Here is a 22,706-nt window from a genome sequence, read left to right on the forward strand (position 1 = left end):
AGTTGACTTCAGCAGTGAGTTTTGAGAATCACTACAAGCACTCTCAATTTTTATATACTAAAAAACACTTCTGACCATTGGGTGTCTTGGTTTCCTTCCCCTGATTCAATGCATGTAGTAGTTTTGAAGGTAAAATGAGAGAATAAAGAACCACCTTTAAAAGTTAAGAAATCAAGCTTTAGGAATCAGAAATGCATGTTTCCTTAAAAAGAACTTTTTGTTTTGACTGATATGACTGGATTCTTTAAAATTTTTATTCTGACTCTTATGTTTTTTACCACTTTCTCTCTTGAAACCTCAAATTTCCAGAACCCAGCACTATGAAATTTCTAGTCTGATCCAGTTGAGTATAGTGGAATTGATGTGTTTGGAGTGAATTTGTGGGGTCCCTGAACTTCAGTGGTTCGAGGCTTATTTTCCTATAGCTTAGGATGTGGATAGTGGACTAAGCCAGTTAACCAACTTTTTTGTTAAAATTCAAACAATTGTGCTAGGTAACAAGCTTCACAGTTTTCCTTATGTCTACAAACAGATGAGAAAATGATTTAATTCAGAATTGAAAAGAGATTTGTGAGTTCCAGGGTCACAAAGAAGGAAATTTATATAATCCTTCTGTTACTCTTAATTTAGATGTGGAATTTCCCAATGACTATCCCTCAGGCTGTCTTCTGGGCTGTGTGGACCTAATTGACTGCTTGTCCCAGAAGCAGTTTAAGGATCAGGTGAGTAAAGAATATTTCTTTTGGACAGATGCTTGATTTGCCAGGATAGCTGTCCTGTAGATTCTTCAACTCAGAGTATCCTGTATATGGTAAGGAGCTAGAAACTGAAATTAGACATGTGAGTAGAATCTCCTAAGGAGGAAATACGGAGAGAGAAAAGACCACAGCAGAAGCAAACAAACAATAACATAGTGATGATGCTTTGCTTCCTAGTATGTGGAAGACTGGTACATGTACATTTCTGCCTAAAAAGCTACTGCCACATCTAACTAACAAGTGTAGAGTCCTTTTCCTTAATAAAGTTTTCCTGTTCTTGGGGAAGAAACTGTTTGTTATTCCTTGAATTATTTCAGTTAGATGGTGGAAATGGTAGATTTTGTTATATACTCTGAAACATTTGGTCCAGACTAGAGAATTCATGAAAGACTTGTATGTTTGAACTCTTGATTGCCTGGACCATGCCATCTTTGGGTATGTGTTTGTGTTTGTATATGCATCTTGTATGTATTTTTATTTATTTTGATTGCTAAAGATTTCCAGGTTGCTCAGTGGTAAAGAATCTGCCTGCCAATGCAGGAAATGCATGTTTGGTCCCTGGGTTGGCAAGATCCCCTGGAGAAGGAAATGGCAACCCATTCCAGTATTTTGCCTGGGAAATCCTCTGACAGGAGCCTGGGGTTGCGGAGTCAGACACGACTGAGCAGAAAGCAGAGAGTACAGTTCTGAACAGCAGAGGGAGCTGAAGGACTTTAGCTTAATTGGAAAACTTTTGAAATTTAGAGCCTTATGTTAAGACTCAGACTAGCAGAAATCCAAAATAGGAAAAGTCCCATCCTTAAAGCCTGAAGAGTCTTACAGTATGGTTTTCCTGTTTTTTTGAAACAGTTACGTTATGCAGTAGGGGTTCCACCACTGTGCTTAAGAATATGTTCTTCACGTTAATTTTCTCAGTTAATTCTTTGTTTTTCAGAAACTCTTAATTGCCTTTCATTATTAATTAAGTGCTTTAAAAAAAGAAGAAAAACCAAGGACTTTCCTGGTGATCCAGTGGCTGAGACTCCAAATTCCCAATGTGGAAAGCATGGGTTTGATCCCTGGTCAGGGAACTACACCCCACGTGCCACAGCTAAGACCCAGGATGGCCAAATAAGTTAAAAAAACAAAAAACTGTTCCCATCCATCTCATTTTTTTCTATTCATTCCTCACAGGCTTTAGCCAATAGTTATGATCCCTCTAGTTTTCTGTCTTTCAGTTTCTTGTGGATTGCCTCCTCAGCCCTTTTCTGATTACTTTGTGAGGACAGTGCTTTCATTCGGTATGAATTTTGACTCTGGCCCTTTTGTTTTGCCCTTAGTACCTGATCTAGACCTAGGCAAAACTGTAGATACATGAAGGCCATTTGTTTTCCACACTCTTGTGCCTGTTCTATCTATCTATGTACGTTTTGCCCATTATTTTCAGTGTCTTCTTTCTTCTCGTCTCCCTTTTTCCTTTTTTTCATTCTAAAAATAATAATTGTAAAAACCCCTTATGTTGATATAGACTTTACAGTTTTAGATATCTATGAAGAGCTTAATATTACTTGATATGTCATATTTTCTTCATAGGATTGCTGCATTCTGAGAGAGAACACAGGAGCATCTGGCCCTGTGTGTGGTGGGTTTTGGCCAGGGGCCTTCCTTTATTATCTCATTTGTTGATCAGGCAGACCACCAGTTGATTCAAGGTCAAATGAATTCAATTTCTAGGCAGTTAACCACTCTTCTTTCTGCCACAAATTTGTGTTGAGAAGGGTAGGAGGCTATAATTCTAGTCTGTCGAGTACCACAAGGTTTACGGAAATTAGAAACTCAGTTAACAGAATAAATCTTTTTGGTTTCTCAAGAATTTCTCTATTTCAGTCAGCATAGTATCCCTCCTTTAGCTTATTTTCTTTTATCTTGAGGATGATGAGGGCAGCACCCAGAAGTGTGTGATCCATGTGTTCTCAGCTGAAGGTCCTGGCAACTCTTCATGAATTTTCCTGATGTGTATGACATTAGAATATCCCCAAATGCTAAAAGCCATGAAACTTCCATCAAACAGGAGCCCCATATCTGTTTTCCCTATGGTCAGCTTTGCTGTGGCTTTTCCCCATTGTTTTTTTTTTTTTTTCCCCTTGTTTTTGAGAGTAGCACATGAATGTATCCAGAATTGATAATAGCTCTTTTAGGGGATTATTTATTGGATAAGGCTCTTACCACTTTCAGAGATTGTAGCTTTGGTATTTGGCTGTCTTTTGGAAAATGTCCCAAGCACCTTTGGTCATCTACCTGTCTCTGTTTGAGTTAGCGTTCTGTGATGTAAGAATTGTGATTGCCTAGTCTGTTTTACTAATGTTATTCTCATTTTTTCAAGAATGAGTTGAGAGTTTAGGAATAATAACTCTAGCATTTCCCAAACCATTCCATGGCATAGGTCTTCTCTGGGAAAAAAAGGGGGGAGGAGTAAGGGGTTTCTGTGGATGCATAGAAAATTTATGCCGATTTGGAAAATTTTTTTGGATTTAATAAGTTTGTTTGTTTGCTGCAGAATTTCTCAGAGCCCTTAATGTGCTAGTGTCCATTATGACTCTGAAGTAATTATCTGATTTATTTGATCAATATAGTATACAGTGTTCTCATAACTTTTTGACCACAACCCCACCTGCTCCCACCCCCATGTATTTACATACCAGTATCTTGTATATATAGTTAGTAAGTGCTGGTCTAAATACGTTTGAGGTTTTTTTTGTCCTCATAGATCAGCTCACTGAGGGACAATAATCCAGGAAACAGTTTCTTGACCTGTGTCTTCTTTTTGCATCTTCACGCTCATTCCTCATCACCAAGCTGAATTTCATTTTCTTTGGAAACCTGTGTAGACCTAGTAATTTTTATTTCAACCAAAACTAATGTCCTGTGTGACTTGGGACTGTATTTTACTTCTCCATCTTGTTCCTAAATTTTTCCATCCCCAGAGGAAGTCAGTAAGTTACTTCCTGAGCTTTCATTCTTGGCCTTTCTTTGATAAGTTAAAGTACACTATTTTGGGCATAGTATAATTATTTAGTTCCTTAAAAGAAATGACAGAAAAGGTTTTATTGGTGATTATTTAAAATCAAGTGTACTACACTATAAGTGGCTTTAAAAATATGTGCTTAAAATGCTTTCCCCTGAGCTAAGAACTCGTCTTCCTTTTATCTTCTAAAAGTAGTATGGCTGGCATGGCTGATGTGTGCCAGGAAAAAATCCTGCTAGATTCTCGGTCGTCTTGAGTAATGGGCACGGATCAACCTAAACAAGTTAGGAGCAATGCAGAAAAGGCTGTAGCCTCAACTCAGGAAAGAAAGGTAGATGAGAGCAGTCTAGTTAAGACTTCTGTATTCCCCTGGAAGCAGCCCATGCCTCGCCAGGGTTTTATCTGCCAGCAGCAGATGTAAGCTCTCAAAAACAGCAGGGAGGATGTTGACTGCAACAATGCATCAAGGCTGTGGTTTGTAACCTCAATAGTAAGGCAGTTAAAATGTTTTTTTTTTCTTTTTTAACAAAGACATTTTGATTGCCAAATCCATAACCATTAGCAGCTGTGGTTTGAACAGTTCTCTAGACCTAACAAGTTTTCAAACAGAAAGTTGAGTTGGAGGCTTTTGTTTCTCTGTGTCTGTGTTGTTTGTGCTATTTATATCCCTGCCTTCAATAGAAAATCTGATTTGTCTGAAATCTCTGAGGTCATTGATTATTCTACTTCTGTACTGAATCCGTTCCTTTCCTGCTAGCTTACTGGCTTTTCAGTCCATTTGATCTTAAGGCTTTTGTAAGAGCCAAGATCCTGTATTTAAAGAATTAATGTTGGACCAGTTCTACTGCTGGGTTCCTACAAATTGACATCAGCAAAGTAAGTACTGTTTTCCAATGGGGAAGAGAGTCTTACTTGTTCCATTTTCTGTAAGAGTATCCATATGATACAGATCTTGAGGAAGATTGCATATATCACTTCATGTGTGGAAACCATCAGCTTCTATCACCAAAGGATTGTCTGTACAACTTGAGAGGTGAAAAATTAAATAGTAGTCAGTATTCAGACCAGGCATTGGCATTGAAAAATGCAGAATCCTCAAATTCCCTTTTAAATTATGTGAAAGTGTTTTCTCTGTTTTACTAAGAAAAGCTGCCAGTTCATAGGCCTTAGAATGTATGGTTTCTAAGGCATCTTGAGGGCTGCCTCTGAGCCCCAACAAAGAGGGGAACTGTGTCTGCAACGACTAGCCCAGTCAGCCCTAGGCAATTTTTTAAGCTCTCAACTCACTTGAGGGAGACAGGGAATGTATTTTCAGAGTTCTCATGAAGACTAGAACATTTCCGTGAGTTTCTAGGTCAGAACAGACTGTCTTTGAGTTGTTTGCAACCTGGGTATCAAGTGCCCACTTGATGAGGTGAGGACAACCATGTACATTTTAAAATAATCCAGGAAGCATTATGCTTCCTGTTGTACTTACCCTGAAGAGAAGAAGGGGATATGAACACTTTTCTGTGCATTTATATGAATTCTTTAATGTGTATCTTTTCATCTGAAAATGAACATATAATTCTTAAGATTTTCTTTATTATTTATATATTAATCAATGCTTGAGTGCCTTTGTTTTAGGCACTAAGAGAAACAAAAAGGTGAATCAGCCGTGGGTTCTATTCTCAGAATGTTTGAAAGAGCACCAGGTAGGTAAGATATATTTACAACCAGGTTTGTAAACAACCAAACAACAAAATAGAAAGCAAAGAGAACTGTCTTAAGGGAAGTAAAGACTGCCTCTGAGGAATTTAAAGGAGAGAGAGGTTGCTTCCAGCTGGGAGGAGGACTTTATTAGGAATGTGGCTTTTTAGTTTTCCCCATGGGGACTCAGTATTTCTTCAGGATAAACTCTGAGAAGTAGAACTTAGAGTCTGAGGTACATACATTTAGAAGTTGTTACAAACTGCTAAGTTACCATTCTTTTTTCTTTTAAGTTACCACTCTTAAAGAAAAATCTAATTTAAAATTCTGCCAATGGTCTGAGTCTTTCCTATACCAATACCTTACCAAAACTGATTATTAATAGTCAATTTAATGTTTGCTAATAAAGTGGGTGAAAACCATACTATGTTATTTTCATTCAATCTTCCTGACCATTTGGTGACATTTTTGGTAAAGAATCCACGTGCAGTGCGGGAGACCTGAGTTTGATCCCTGGGTTGGGAAGATCCCCTGGAGAAGGACATGGCAACCCACTCCAGTATTCTTGCCTGGTGAATCCCCGTGCACAGAGGAGCCTGGTGGGCCGCAGTCGGTGGGGTTGCAAAGAGTTAGACACAACTGAGCGGTTAAATACAAGCATAGAATCATCTTTTCAAGTATTTACTGGCCATTTATATATGTATTTTTATTGAAGAATAGTTGATTTGTGATGTATTAATTTTGGCTGTATAGCAGAGTGACTAAGTTAACACATATATTCTTTTTCATTATTGCTTATGCCAGGATCTTAAATATAGTTTGCTTTGCTATACATTAGGACCTTGTTGTTTATTCATTCTATATGTAATAGTTTGTGTCTACTAACCCCAAACTTCCAGTCCATACCCCCTCCACCCTCCTTCCCCTTTGGTAACCACAAATATGTCTGTGTGTCTGCTTTGTAGATAGGTTCATTTGTGGCATATTTTAGGTTCCGCAAGTAATCCCTGGTAGCTCAGTTGGTAGAGAATCTGCCTGCAGTGCAGGAGACCCGGGTTCGATCCCTGGGTCAGGAATATGCCCTAGAGAAGGAAATAGCAAACTGCCCCTGTATCCTTGCCTGGAGAATCCCATGGACCGAGGAGCCTTGTGGGCTGCAGTCCGTGGGGTTGCAGAGAGTCAGGCGCGACTGAGTGACTCACTGTGGTGTGGTGGTGGTGGGTTAGGCACTAAGTCCTGTCCCACTTGTGCGACCCCATGGTCTGCAGCCCGCCAGGCTGCTCTGTCCCTGGGATTCTCCAAGCAGGAACACGAGTGGGCTGCCATTTCCTTCTCCAGAGTGACTCACTTTAGGTTCCACATGTAAGTGATATCCTATGGCATTTGTCTTTCTCTTTCTGACTTACTTCACTTAATGCAATAATCTCTTGTTCCATCCATGTTGCTGTAATTGGCATTATTTTACTCTTTATGGCTGAGTAGCATTCCATTGTATATGTATATACAATTATATATATATAATTTGTGTGTATATGTATAGTACATTTTCTTTATTCACTCATTTGTTGATGGACACAGGTTGCTTCCATGTCTTGGCTATTGTGAACAGTGCTGCTATGAACATCGGGATGCATATATCTTTTTGAATTATTGTTTTGTCTGGATGTATGCCCAGGAGTGGGATTGCTGGATCATCTGATAATTCTGTTTTTAGTTTTCTGGGGAACCTCTCTAGTGTTTTGAACAGTGGCTGCACCAGCTTAATTCCCACCAACAATGTAGCAGGATTCTCTTTTCTCCACACTTTGTCCAGCATTTGTTATTTGTAGACTATAGTCTACAGTAGTCAGAATGATGGCCATTCTGACTGGTGTAAGGTCGTGGCTCATTACAGTTTTGACTTGCATTTCTCTAATTATTAGCAATATTGAACATCTTAGGATTGTGGCTTTTGAATTAGCCTTGAAGCATAGTAATAATAAAAACTATCACTTTTTTGATTAGTTATTATGTGCCCAACCTAGTATGTTATTTTCTAATCCTCATAACAACTTGATACCAAGAAAGGTATCATTACCCCTCTTTTAGAGATGAGAGAACTTAAGACTCAAGATTAAAACAACTTGTGTACTGTCAATCAGTAAATGGTAGAATTGGAGTTTCTGTTTAAGTCTTCCTACTTACAGGTAGAAAAGCATATTCTAAGGAGAGAGTAATGAGAGGTGAGAGGTCATGAGCCTGTGTGGAGAATAATAGCAACCAGTTTGTTGAATGGAAATCTATGCTGTGGTCAGATGGTAGATAACTTTGAGGATAGGCTGCAGAGGTTAGAGTTTTCTCTCTAGTCAGTCGTGGGATGGGAAGGGATGTTTTGAAAATCATTGGAGCCAGAAAATGAATATGGCAGCAATATGGAAGATGAATTGTGAAGAGACTGAAGGTAGGAAGTCTAGTGAGAAGGCTGTTGTCATCCAGGTTGGATGTATTTTTAAAATCTGTTCTAGAGACTTTCCTGGCAGTCCAGTGGTTAAGGCATTCCAGTGTAAGGGGTACAGGTTCGATCCCTGGTCAGGAAACTAAGATCCCCCATGCCTCTCGGCCAAAAAACATAAAACAGAAACAGTATTGTAACAAATTCGATGAAGACTTTTAAAAATGGTCCACATCCAAAAAAAGAAAAAATTCTTAAAACACATCTTCTAGGAAATGCCAGTGGAATTAGACAAAAGGGGTGGGGACAAATGCAAGGTTTTATGCAGGTAGATTCAGTCACTTAATGTGACTCCTTCATTTTACCTGTAAGTAAACTCAGACTTCCCTGGCGGCTCAGTGGTAAAGAGTCCACCTGCCAATGCAAGAGGTGCAAATTTGATTCTTGGGTTGGGAGGATTCCCCCAGAGAAAGAAATGGCAGTCCACTCCAGTATTCTTGCCTGAGAAATCCAATTGATGGAGAAGTCTGGTGGGCTACAGTCCATGGGATCTCAAGAGTCAGACATGACTTGCAACTGAGCAGCAACACCACCACCACCACCACCACCCAGGCTTAGAGAGAAAGCAGTCTGTTTGATCTAGAAGGAATCTGCTGTAACTTTACAATCTTGCTGTCTTTCTTCAGTCTGTTGAAAGGCTTCTTAATTTGTTACCGAGTATACTGTATGAACCAAGAGGCAAATTATCTTCTAATTTAAGTTTTATTGCTCAAAATATTATATAATCACACATTCAACAAACATTTATTGACCATTGGGTCATGTGCAGGCACTGTACACATTAAGAATCCAGAGTTTCAACAAGATATTCCATCTTCTCTTGATCTTTTAAATCTGCTGCAAGAGACTGTGACAAGAAAACCCAACCATGATAATTATCATATGCCCAAAGGAATACATAAAGGAGGAGATCTAACTCCCAACTCACCTTGACTGGAGACAGGTGGGGAGGGTTAAGAAATCTAAAAAAAGCGATCCTTGAAGAGAGCAGAATTTATATCTTCCTCACATACCATCCTGTATCTTCATGCTTATGTCCACCATGAGAGTTCTGTTCATTCTTTGAAAGAGTCAAGAGTGCTTTGTTCATTGCCTCCTGTAGAGTCTTTCCTGACCTCAGCCTACTTCCTCCTTGACAGGATTAATTACGTCCTTCTCTGGGCTCCTGTGTTCATATTTCTATTTACATCTTTAACCTTTTCTTCCCCCCCCCCCCCCATAATTATAGATTCACATGTAGTTCCTTTAGATCACCATCAGTATCTAACCTTGTTATCTCCAGTGTCCTAGCATATAGCCTGGTGTATGGTAGGTGTTCACTTAACGGTGATAACAATAAATTGAGGAGCAGGTATTGGTTGGTAAATGAGAAGCCTTAAATGCCATGTGAGAGAATTTAGTATTCTGAAGGCACTTTAGAAGAATTGTTTTGACAGAAGTAGGAAGGAATGGACTAGATGGGGCAAGCTGAAAACAAGTAGATAATTTAGGAAATTATGATTTTCCAGGTGGAGGCAAGATGGAGGCCGGCAGCAATGCTCTAGCTGTCAAGTTGGAAGAAAGGACCAGATGATTGGAATGTTTAAAAGATAAAGTGTATAGGACTTGGTGATTTGATTGGCTGTGAAAGGTGAGAGAAAGAAGTCCAGGTTAGAGTTTGGTTTCTGGCTATGGTGAGGGGTAAATGGTAGTACCATTAGTCTGCATGGGTTATACATGAGAAGTGAAGTTGCTCAGTCGTGTATGACTGTTTGCGATCCCATTGACTCTAGCCTACCAGGCGCCTTCATCCATGGCATTTTCCAGGCAAGAGTACTGGAGTGAGTTACCATTTCCTTCTCCAGGGGATCTTCCCGACCCAGGGATTGAACCCAGGTCTCTCGCATTGCAGACAGATGCTTTAACCTCTGAGCCACCAGGGAAGTATACAGAAGAAAAGAATTTTCTTTTAAGGAAAATGACTTTTTATTTATTTAATTTTTATTATATATTTTGGCTGTGCTGGGTTTTTGTTGCAGTGCCTGGGCTTTTTTTTTTTTTCTTTTTTTTTTTTGCCTAACTCTCTGATAGTTCCTCTTGGTTATTTGAAAGATACCTCAACTCAGTTCTTCCAAGGTTAAAGTCATTATCTTCCCCCAATACCTCCCAGTCATTCTAGCCTAGAATTTTCCATTTCAGAGATTAGCACCACCATCCAATTAACTGTAAAATCTAGAAACCTAGACTTCATCACTCACCCTTATTCCAAGTTCCTCTTCTATCCATCTCCAAAATTTCTCTTTTTAACCACTGCTAGTTAATTAGTGGCTAAGCTGTGTTCAACTCTTTTGTGACCCCATGGATTATAGCCAGCCAGACTCCTCTGTCCATGGGATGTCCCAGGCAAGAATACAGGAGCAGGTTATCATTTCGTTCTCCAGGGGATCTTTCCGACCCAGGGATCAAACATGCATCTCCTGCATAGGCAGGAGGAATCTTTACCACTGAGCCACCAAGGAAGCCTTTTTACCCACTAAATGTGCTTTAAATCTTATTTTTTTTTTTTTCTTCTCTCTCTCTCCACATCCATCATAGCTACACAGTTCACACTTGGACTGCTGCAGGATTTTCTTATTTGCTCAAAACTTTGACTTGCTCAACCTCCTCCCTCCAACATGGCCTCTAGAATGTAAACAGAAGTACATTTTTCAGAGGAAAATAGAATTGATATGAATATGTCACAACTTGTGTTCCTACTTAAAGCCTTTGATGACTTTCTTCTGGCCCTTATGATGTTATAGCCACGCTTTCTGGGAAACAAACTCACTCAGAAGGACAATGCAGATAGTGGAGTGCCGTTTATTACACCGGTGGGCCCAAGGCAGAGTCTCCTGTTAGCCAAGGGCCAGCGCCTGGGCTTTTTCTAGAGTGCATGGGCTTAGCTGCTTTATGTGAGATCTTAGTTCCCTGATTAGGAATCGAACTCTGGCCCACTGCATTGGGAGCATGAAGTCTTGTCCACTGAACCACCAAGGAAGTCCTGGAAAACAACTTTTTAAAATAAAGGAGCTGTAGCAAAGGAAACCTGTATTGTAGCAGTGAAGGAGAGAGGTTCTGTAGTATGTGATCTGTGCACATAATACAAAAATCAGTAGTACAAAAATTTAGAGCCATACAAAAATCTCTTTTTCTGTGATTTTTCATTTGGACTGTTTAAAATATTTTAATCTCTTTTGTTCTGAAAGACAAAACTCCCTTATTTGATAAAGGGGTATTGTTGCTGTTAATAACACTGTATTACTTGATAATGATCTTACCTTGATATGTCAACTCATGTCAAAGGATTCCGTGAATTCTGCTTCAGGAGTTGTTCTCAGCTGAGTCAGACCAGCCATTGGGAGATAAAAATATGAAGTCAGCAGAGCCCTTAAAACAAGAGGAGTCCTAGCATTCTGAGATATTAGGGTAGATTTGAATGGTTAAGGGCCTTACAATGTAGTATCTTTGCATGCACACTCAGTCATGTCTGACTCTTTGCAACCCCACAGACTGTAGCCTGCCAGGCTCCTCTGTCTATGGGATTTCATGCCTTCATCCATGGCATTTTCCAGGCAAGAATACTGGAGTGGGTTGCCATTTCCTCCTCCTGGGTCAGGGGATCTTCCTGACCCAGGGATTGAACCTTGGCAGGTGGATTCTTTACCATTGAGCCACTTGGGATTAAGAGCAATTTTCTTTTGGTTCTTACTAGTTAGAGTGAAAGCCTGCTCTATGAAAATTAAGACCAACAGTAATTGTTACAAATGGATGATTTTCACTTTGGTCTCGAAGAATCAGGGCAGAAAAGCTATGAGGTTAATTTTAGAAAAAACATAAAAGTCCTTCGGTTCTCTTGTGTGTAGAGGTTCCAGTATAGATAGGATTCACAAGGGCACAGAAAGTCAGACTGGGAATTTTAATGGCAACCCACTCCAGTATTCTTGTGTGGAGAATCCCATGGACAGAGGGACCTGACGGGCTTCAGGTTGCAAAGAGTTGGACACGACTTAGTGACTAAACAACAAACAAGGAAGGGACCAGGATACCCGTACTGTCTGGCTTCAGCCAGATCATCTTCCACAAGTATCTGAAAGACTCCAAGCTGAATATCACCTATCCTTATTCCTCCCATTTGGCGCAAATGTGAATGGTCTCTCTGGCATTGAGCTGGAACCCCTTGTATTTGGTGTTAGGCACATGATTTGCATTGGGTACTGGTACATGAGTTCAGCTGTCCCACTTAGGGACAGTTGGCATGATCTTTATCCAACTCCAGTCAAATATGCAGTAGTCATCTCATCAAAGTATCATGATCAATACATTAACTCTGATGTGAGAAAACGCTTATCCTCCAGTACGGTGGGGTCCAGGGTACTACTTATCCTGTGAACACCTTGAATTGCTTTGAAGAAAAATGAGAACAACTTTTTCTTTCTTTTTTTTTTTTTAATGAGGGCTGTTTATCAGAGAACACAGTTGCTTTCAGGATATGCTTCTTTGGATCTGTTGTGCTTGTGGTCTTTTTATCAGACTCATTTCCTTCTCTCTTTCTGAGTATTATCACCTCAATCTTCTTGGAGTTGGTTTTCAGCTAACTAGATTTCAGAGCCTGATTTTATGTCCTATCTAGTTCCCCAAAGTTCAAACCAAGAAAACCTCTAGCAAACATACGTTCTTTGTCAATGAGTTTCTTCTTAACTGTTTCCTTTAGCTGTTAGTCCTTGGAGACAGGTGTGAGATTTACATGTGGGTCATCTGGGGATTTGTTGGGAAGAGTGACATCGTGTAGGACTTTCTGATCATTTCAGTACAAGGATTAAATGGAGGCTAATGGAGTTGGTGAAAATGCCCACTTGGCTCTGAGACTGTAGTGGTTGCCAAGAGCCACTAAACTTTTTTTTTTTTTTCCTCTTGTGAAAATGGCAAGAGAAATGTTTTCTAGATGGCTGGTGAACAGTTTCCCTCTGGAGAGGAGAAGAAAACGGCTGTTTAGTAGTTAATTACCTGTTATGTTAGACAGCTATGAAACTTATGAGGCATGAAAGAAGAGTAAGCCCACCTCCCCCGCTCCTCAGGCTGGAAACCAGGTGATAGGAGTCATGTTGGTGAAGGCAGGAACAGCAGCAGCGTCCTGAGGAGTCTGTTACTGAATGTAAATGGTTGCTTTGAATTGCTTGGTCTTATAACCCTCATTCCCTATCCTGTCTATTGCACTATCTCAATGACCCTTAATCTAATATCCTCTCTAAATTGGATATGACATTGAGAGTTTATTTACGTTCTTCACAAATATGAACCTTCTTTTTCTTAATTTATTCTTTCTCTAGGTCAGCTGCATTTTAGTCTTTTGACTCTCAAACCAAAACCCTCTTCCTTGCAAGTCTCTGACTTTTTGGTATTTAATGTGGTTTCTTAGTGTCCGAGACCCAGTTTCAGAGATTATACATTTCTGCAGGTGCAGGTTCTGCCAATCTGCCTTTGCTTTAATGCATTTTACCATAAAAAATAATCCCTTCTTCCAACACATAGGCCTTACTTTTCTTTATTCCCGTAGGCTTCTTTGCTCTTCAGCTCTGTTTCTTGTAAGCCTCCTGAAGTTTAGTAATAGAGCTTGGGAACAAGAATATTCACATGAAACTTGGATTTAGATTCAATTGGGAAAGTTAATTTTAGTGTTTATTAGAAGGCATGAATGGGTCCAGAGAACCACTTGTTCTATAATTTCATTTATCCATCATTTTCCCCATTATTTGACATTTTCTGACTCTGTTAATATATGTCAGGGTAGTTTTTATTAAACACAGGGCCTTACTAGCTACTTCCCAAGACACAAAAGTTCTAATTTAGCTTGAGGAATAACAGATTATAGACTAGCACCTGCTTTTAGCCAGAGTTTAGTCCTAAGAGTGTCCAGTTCCCAGCATGTATGTATTTAACATGGTTAAGATAACCTAAAAGCACAGGTTGGTAATTTTTTTTGTTTTTTTTCATCCAACAAATATTTATTGATTGCCTATCATGTGCCAGGCATGATTCCAGATGCTAAGGAGTAAGCAAAACAAAGATCCTTGCCTTCTTGGAGCTTTTATCCTAGTAAGGAAAGTCCAAATTTAAAAAGTTTAAATAAGTGAATTGGTGGTGGTTTAGTCACTAAGTCATGTCCAACTCTTGTGACTCCATGGACTGTAACCCACCAGGTGCCTCAGTCCATAGGATTTTCCAGGCGAGAATACTGGAGTGGGTTGCCATTTATGATGATAAGTGCTGTAGAAAAAAAATAAAGAGATGGGGGCTAAGAGTGCTGGAAGACCCACTACGAAGTTGACATTTAAACAAAGTTCTGAAGAAAGATAGAGGAAACCAGGCAGATACCAAGCAGGGAAAGCATCCCAGGAAGAGGGGTAAGCTAGCACAGATGTCCCGAGGCAGGAACAAGGAACCCTGAGAAGCTAGAGAGGAAAGTGGGGGAGAAGGCATCAGAAAGGAAGTGGGGGCCAGATTGTCTGGGGACCTGTTGGTCATAGTGGGGACCTGTACGTCATAGTGAGGACTTTTATTCTGACTGAGACAAAAAGCCTTTGGAGAGTTTTAAACTTTGGAGTGACGTAATCCGATATATTGAATATGTTTAAAAAACAGCTCGGACTGCTGTGATGTGAATAGACAAGAGGAAGGTTAAGGGCAAAATAGACAGACCGATTAGGAGGTTATTATGGTAATCCAGAGAGACATTGTGGTGGCCTGGACCAGGGGAGTAGCAATGGTGGTCTTAAGAAATGGTGGGATATTGGGTATCTTTCCAAAGTAGAGTTAACAGGATTCCCTGAGGGTTGGTTATGGGGTTCTTGACCCGAACAACTGGGAAGATTAGAATAGCTATTTTAAAGGGATATGAATGAGAGAGGAGCAGGTTTGGAAAGAAAATCTAGGACCTTGATTTTTTTTTTTTATTGTGGTAAATATACATAATAAAAACTTAACCATTTTTAAGCACACAATTCAGAGGTGTTAAGTATATTCACAGTGTTGTGCAGCCATCCGTGTCTAGAACTTTTCATCATCTCAGACAGAAACTTTGTACCTTAATGGGAATTCCTCTTTCTTCCACCCCCCCGCCCCCCACCCCCCCGCCAGCCCCTAGTAACCTCTGTTGTACTTTCTGTCTCTATGAATTTATCTCTTTTTTTGGCTGTGCATCTCAGCTTGCAGGATCTTAGTTCCCTGATCAGGGATTGAACCTGGGCCCTAGCAGTGAAAGCACCAAGTCCTAACCACTGGACTGCCAGGGAACTTCCAAACTTGTCTATTCTAAGCACCTCACATAAGTATACCCAGAATACTTGTTCTTTTGTGTATGGTTTATTTTACTTAGCATAATTTTTCTAGGTTCATTCATGGTGTAGCATGTATCAGAATTCCATCCTAGATGGAATAGAAGGCTGAATAGTATTTCATTGTATGTATCTGCCATATTTTATCTGTCTATTGTTAGACATTTGGATTGTGGAAACTACTGACTGTTGTGAGTAATGCTGCTTTTGAACATTGGTGTACAAATATCTGAATCCCTGCTTTCAATTCTTTTGAGTATATACCTAGAAGTAGAATTTATTTGGCAGCATGGAAATGAAAGATGACCTTTAGAAGAACCGTTCTGGTGGAATGATGGAAGAAAAGCCTCTTTATAGTGACTTCAAGAAAAAATAAAGGAATTTGAGGCAAAGTGTATAGATAATCTTTTAATGAATTTTGTTGTGAAGGGAACCTGAAAATGGGGCAGTAGCAGAAGGAGAATGTGGGATCTGGGGAGCTTTTGTTTTATGACAGACATTATAGAAAGTGTGTTTGTTAACGGGATTGATCCAGTAGAGAGGGAACATTTATTGATGCGGAAGAAAGAGGAGTGAAATGGCTTGTCGTTTTGGAAAAGCAGAGCTGTAAAGTCCTGGCAGGTTTGTCCTCTGCCTCAGCACTCTCTGAGACACAGAGAAGAGAGAGAAGGAAAATCGAAGAGATATGAATTGTGACTGTTGCTACTTTGGCCTCTGTAGAATTAGGTTTAAAGATCTTGATGCCAGCCTCTGGTTTTATTTGTGCCAAAACACCTCAACAATAACAGCTGGGCCCCACTTTTCTTTGACTTCTAAAGATCCAAAGGGTAAGGAAAAAAGAAAGTTTCTCCTTCCATCTTCATTTTTTTAAAATGCATTTTATGTATTTATTGACTGCTCTGGGCCTTGGTTGCTATGTGAGGATTTTCTCTAGTTGCAGCGAGTGGGGGCTACTCTCTAGTTGCCTTGCATGGGCTTCACTTCATGGTCACTTCTCTCGTTGGAGCGCATAGACTCTAAGGTACACGGTCTCCGTAATTGTGGCTCAATGGCTTAGTTGCCTCACAACATGTGGAATCTTCCCAGGAATTGAACTTGTGTCCTCTGCATAAGCAGGCGGATTCTTAACCACTGGACCACCAGGGAAGTCCCGACATTTGAATTTTCTTCCTTATTTCACTGAAACCTCCATTTTTACTCTAGAGCCTTAGATCTTTACAGGATACATCTTAGCAGGTAAATAAGAGTGGAAAATAATTTCACACTTTCTCGTTACTAGGAGAAAGGCTGCTTTGGTATTGAAGTCTGACCCATGGCCATAGTTGGCTTTAGAGTCGTATTTATCGAACATACTAAACACAAGACATCCCAAGATAGGAAATGTTGAAATACCAAGTCAGTTGCACATTGCTGGAGAGCACTTTTCTGCCAACACCCACTTGTTCCTTAAGTTGTGATTGTGTGGCCAGATATTCTTACTCTAGGTTCTGTGTCTGTCTTTGCAGAAGGAATAAAAGTCCTAAGTATTCACACAGATTCGTTTTGTGATAGGAAATCCAAAGGAGGCTTCTAAATTGTTTTCAGAATTGCTGTACCGTTACCTTTTCACCCTAAGTGAGTCTGGAATGCATCCAGCAAAACAACTTTGGCATGTTCATACCTTTCAGAATGAATCATCTTCCTTCCCTTTAGTGAGAGAAGTGCCCTGTTGATGGTTTCTGGCAGAATTTCCACAAATGTTCTATTTTTCTTAAACCTTCCAGCGGTTCACTTGAGCTGAATCTGGAGGTGGGTGCCTGATGTTCCTAAAGGAGACCTCTGAATCTCCCAGTTCACAGTTGCTTATATTGAAAGATTAGTCAGTTTTGATTCTCTGGAAAGATGTCAAACATCTTTTTTTAAGCAGTTGTTTCCATTATAGGAAGTCACAAATGGTGGGCAAAAGACTGTATAAGAATACTGTGCTAAAGCTTGGGGGAAAGTGGAAGGTTTGTTCTTGCTTATTAAGCATTATCGTCTTTACCTGGCTATGTAATGGAGAGTACTACCGTCAGAATGTTGAGGTGGATTCTGGGACATCCTTTGATCTCCTTGAAATTCAAAGTTTGTCCCAACTAGCCTGAACTTTTTATTTTTATATTTTGCAGTATCCAGACATGAGTCAAGAAGAATCTGATTCTCCATTTGTTTTCATCTGCACAAATCCCCAGGAAATGATTGTGAAGTTTCCTATTAAAGGAAATCCAAAAATCTGTAAGTCACAAGTGTCGATGGTCTATTTTTTTTTCTTTTTACCTTGAATCTCACTTGTTTAACTTAAAATTTTTTTCTCTTTTTATCCTGTTCCATATCATCTCAAACACTTGAAGGATTAGAAAAATTCTATTTATCATATTCCTGAAACTAACACAACATTGTTAATCAACTGTTTAATATTAAAGTTACCGTTAATTAAAAAATTCTTTTTATCAATAACGTTAATGTTAGGTTAACTACAGTATAGCCTTTCTGAATCATACCTTGATCCACAATTATTGGTATATGAGTGAATCACTCTAAACTTCCAGTTAGGACCCATTACCTTTAAAATACTATTTGTAAGCCAAAAAGAGTACATTTGCCCCACTGTACTGTTCTTATCCGTTGTTCCTCAGTATTCAATTCAAGAATAAGACTTAACTCTTTGGAGGTACCACTTCCCACTATTGCTTTGATTGCTGGTCCCAGAGGTCTGCTCTAGCTCTCTTGCTTTTCATCCTCTTTTTGAAACTTCTTGATGGTTTTCTTTTCTGTAATGTTTGCTTTTATGTGTTTGTGACCATAGTACCCTCTGCATGCTCACTTTTTAGGAAGTGCTTATGACTTTATTCTTTCCACTTCCACCCCATCTTCAACTCCCAGCTTCTCTGTTTAGTCATACAGCAGGTTCTTCTATCTCCAAGCAATCTCAAGAAACAGAGTGGTGTCCTCTCTCTCTTTCTTACTTTTAAACACAACATGAACAGCTCTCCCATTTGCTTGCTTATGTCAGTTATTGTTCTGTCCTTTGTGACATTGCTTTCCCATTGTGTGAATTGGATGCTCCCAGGGCATGCATCATTGTCAGCTGTGCACAGGGCTACCTCACCTTGTGCCTCAGTTCAGTTCAGTCGCTCAGTCGTGTCCGACTCTTTGCGACCCCATGAACCGCAGCACACCAGGCCTCCCTGTCCATCACCAGCTCCCAGAGTTTACCCAAACTCATGTCCATTGAGTCATGATGCCATCCAACCATCTCATCCTCTATCATCCCCTTCTCCTCCTGCCTTCAGTCTTTCCCAATATCAGGGTCTTTTCAAATGAGTCAGCTCTTCGCATCAGGTGGCCAAAATATTGAAGTTTCAGCTTCAACATCAGTCCTTCCAATGGACACCCAGGACTGATCTCCTTTAGGATGGACTAGTTGGATCTCCTTGCAGTCCAAGGGACTCTCAAGAGTCTTCTCCAACACCACAGTTCAAAAGCATCAATTCTTCGGCACTCAGCTTTCTTTGTAGTCCAACTCTCACATCCATACATGACTACTGGAAAAACTTTGTGCCTGGGGACCAACTATTTTATAAATCTATTCTATGGAGAAGTAATTCTCAGAAGGTAGTGTAAATAAAAATCACCTACAGAGCTATTAAAACACAGATTCCTGGGCCCTCTCTCAGGTAATAGTAATGCTCTTGTTAGCTGACTATACAATGGATAATACTGCTTTTGGGCACAAAATGAAATGCTTGGAGTATGAATTTAGGTGAATGTATATTCACTGCAAAATTCAGGCAACTCTGATGATTTATGAAATATATTCTTGAGATTTCCTGCAAGTCAGAAAATCTGAACATAAGTTGCCCTCGACTTACACAAATTATTTACTTCATACTTTACCTGCGCTGTTAGCCAAGTGGCCCTGGAAATTCTTTTTCCTTCTTCTTAACTATTTAGGATTTAAATCTTCCTTTTTTTCTCCTTTTTAAGTTGTGAAATTATACCCCTTCCTACTCTGGTCTTCCCTTAGGCCCTGAGGGCAACACTGGTAGTCAGGCTTCTCTCCCAGACCCACTGCTATTTGATCTTTAGCTCCAGTTACCTTTTCAGAGCTTCCTCCCTATCTTGGTTCTCATCTGCCGCTTAAACTCTTGTGAGAAAATGTTCTGTGTAAACAGACTTTATATATTTCTCTGAAATGTTTTACTTCAGCACTTTCTCATCTCAGAGACTCACCTTCAGCACATATATGCCCTTGGTTTTTATCCACAAGGTTTAATAGGGGGAGGAGTGAGTGGTGATCTTAAGAGAAAGCTTTTCCCTGTTGCTTCTATTGGTTAAGAGCTTTAAAAAAGCCAAAATGGGCTGTGTGCTTCAGGGACAGCAGGGCTGGAAAAAACTGAGACTACAGCTTTTCCCATGGTAGACCAGGCAAGGGAAAACATGGGTGAGAAACAATAGGTAAAGGGGGTGAGTGGGGTGCGGGGCAGGAGTAGAATGACCAATCCCTGTGTTTCAGAAAAAAATTTTCTGTTGAGAGGGAGCCAGCCGGAGGATTTAGTCTGGTGTAAAGTTTTCATTCCCTCCAACTCTTCATTCCTTGATCCTTCATTCATCTTTACTATCTTTAAAAACCTTAATGCTCTGTCAGAACTTCCTTCCCTTAGGCCATAGAGGCCCACCTCCAGTTCACAGCTGGAAAAGTTCTTAATCCCAATGCCATAGGGAAAAATACATGCTTGGCTCTTAATTTGGAATGCTTCACATTTTCTTCTTAGAATATTGTTACATGAAGTGGTTAAGTTCCATGGTATTAATAATATTAGTAGTCTAGTTACAATTCTGTGCCTTAAATATTTTTTCTCATAGGATGCTTAGGAATTTAGCCACTCTTCATAGATTAGTTCTGTGAGAAATTTATCCTAAGTTGCAAACTTCTGACTTGCAAATAAACTTCTACAATATAACTCATTTACATGTTATAGCGTGTGTATGTGTATATGTGTATGGTTTAAATTAAAAGCATATATTTTAATTTATTTATTTGGACATGTAAACTTGAGCTTGCTTGACCTGAGGATAACTGTGCTTCTTGAAGTTAAAATAATTCACAAATTGGTGTACAATATGAAATCACTTGGTTATGTGTCTGCTGAAAGTAATGCAAAACAGTTAAGTACAGTAGACTATGTAGGTTGAATGCTCAAAGAGATGAAGGAAATTTTTTACTTTAAATGAACTACATGCTTTATAAATTCATGCAAATTCTGCCTTATATCTTATGCAAAGCTTATGAAAATTCCTATGAGAGTTCTATCGATTGATGGCAAATAGTTTTTTCCCTTTTAACTTCTCCCCCATCTGCTGCATATGCATTTGATTTTCTTTTAGGCACCATGATTGAGGATGTGGTTTAACACTGAAATGCTGTGCGTACTAAATGTAAAAATATTGGTGAAATACAGAAACTAAGCATTATCACTCTGCTTTTAAGAGAGTGTACAGTATATTACTGTAGTTAACTGTCCAGATCCCAAATCTTAAAAAAAAAAAGGCTAACCTAGAACTCGGAGTTCAGAGGGCATCCACAGTAACTGCTGCTCCATGCAAGGAACCCCAGGTCCTGGCCTTCATTGCCCAGCTGACCTAAGGATTGCCACTGTTGGCAGTCACTATGTTAGGAATGCAAAGAAGTTTTTAGTTGTAAGGAGCTCACAGATTGCTGGCACATGTATGGTTTTCTTAGGTTAGCCTAGGGGATGAAAAGGGGATGAAACACTTCTGAATCCCTGGGAGTGCCCTGGAAATCCTTCTTCCTTTCTATCTCCTTTCTCATATCAGTTTTCCATTTTATGACATCATCATTGAAGCCAGCGATTAGTTTGCCTACCCTTGAGTGCTTTCCTCCAGTGGGTTGATCTTATCTGAGCTGGTCTCACTTGAGGGCTTTCACAATCAGACTGGAGTTTTATGAAAACAATATTTGGGATATTCTTATACAGGAAAGCCTTGAGAATGTGAAGAAGGTAATGTCTCTCTTTTTTTAATATGAGGAGCCTGAAATAAATAGTTAAAAGTCTTGACTAGGGTTGCTGGTAAATATGGTAAATTAAAAGTACAACTGAGATCATAACTACGAAACACAACTCCCAAGCCTTAGCATAAATAATACGACTACTGTTAATTTTTCAGAGACCTCTGAACTTATGAAGCCCTTGCATGTATTTTATTTCAATTAATTGCTTAAATGATTTAGTGTATATAAAATAAATGGTATGGTGCTTTGTATACAGAAAAGCAGTTAGTATTGGCTGTAATCCTCTCAACAACTTTGTAAGTTAGTAGAAATTTTTTCTTCCTTTCATTTTATAGTTGAGTGAACAGGTTTACAGAAGTTGTATTTTGCTCAGGTCTTTCTACCGCTAGATTTCCTGCTTTTCTCACTTTTATCACATTGCCTCAGAAACAAAGTATTCCCATTTACATTTCATTTTTAGGCCCAAGTATCATAGAGCTGCAAAGGACCTTCAGTATTGTGTAGTCCAATTTCCTCGCAATACTGAAAAAGTTGAGGACAAGAGTGACTAGGTGACTTCCTCAAGGTTATACAGATAGGTAGTCTTAGGACTAAAACTGGGACCTGCGTCTTTTAACTTACTCAGTGCAGACAACTAGAAGTCTGGAGTCCTAGATGGAATTCTAAATTCTATCCTAACTTGTTCTAAAAAGCTTAATGAGAAGCAGTACTTCTTCATACCTCTGGGTACCACCACCTTTAGAGTGGTGGTGTATGTCTTTTACGTTTATCTGATATCTGCTATTTTTGGTTACTTAGTAGTTCCCAAACCTTTACAGTAAAAGTTCTGAAATTTGCAGTACCTGCTTTCTTTAATTCATTTATTGAGCACCTACCGTTTGGTGGTCACTATGGTAGTCTTAGGGATACAAAGGCAAATTTGCCTCATAACAGGGCTTTTTGCCAGATAGCTGGCACATGTTTGGATTTCCAGCAAGGCAGCCTGGGAGATGAAAGAACTCCTAAGTCCCTGGGAATACTCTATGTTTCTAAAGCCCAAATTAAAATCAGCATTGTTGTGACTATTGTGGACATCATTTAGGGTCTCACTAAATGATGGTTTCTAAGGAAGCCCAGAAAAGGAAGTAATGTTATTCCAAAGGCAGGTGTAGCCCTGGAGAGATGAGGAAAAAGAGAAAAATTAAGAAAACAGGGAGGAAACTTGTTAGATTTAAGTAATTTTTTTTTTCACACTGTCTTTGTGCAGTAGTCAGGACATGAATTCTTATCTTGGTTGGACAAATGAGGATACTGAAGTCCAGACAGATCAGATGACTGGTTTGTATCAGACAAAGGAGGACTGGTACCTGGGTCTCTTGACTTC

The 22,706-nt window shown here is 39.5% G+C and overlaps 1 protein-coding gene across 1 annotated transcript in view; it reads left to right on the forward strand.

Annotated features, from left to right (window-relative positions):
- TRIP4 (thyroid hormone receptor interactor 4) overlaps nt 1–22,706 on the forward strand; it is a 49,941-nt gene that overhangs the window by 25,918 nt on the left and 1,317 nt on the right. Inside the window, exons 11-12 of the mRNA XM_061157353.1 lie at nt 631–722; nt 17,439–17,544. Of these exons, the coding sequence (XP_061013336.1) occupies nt 631–722; nt 17,439–17,544 (198 nt within the window). The remainder of the gene's footprint in view (nt 1–630; nt 723–17,438; nt 17,545–22,706) is intronic.

Source organism: Dama dama, chromosome 12, assembly GCF_033118175.1.
Source record: "Dama dama isolate Ldn47 chromosome 12, ASM3311817v1, whole genome shotgun sequence".
Classification (NCBI taxonomy): domain Eukaryota; kingdom Metazoa; phylum Chordata; class Mammalia; order Artiodactyla; family Cervidae; genus Dama; species Dama dama.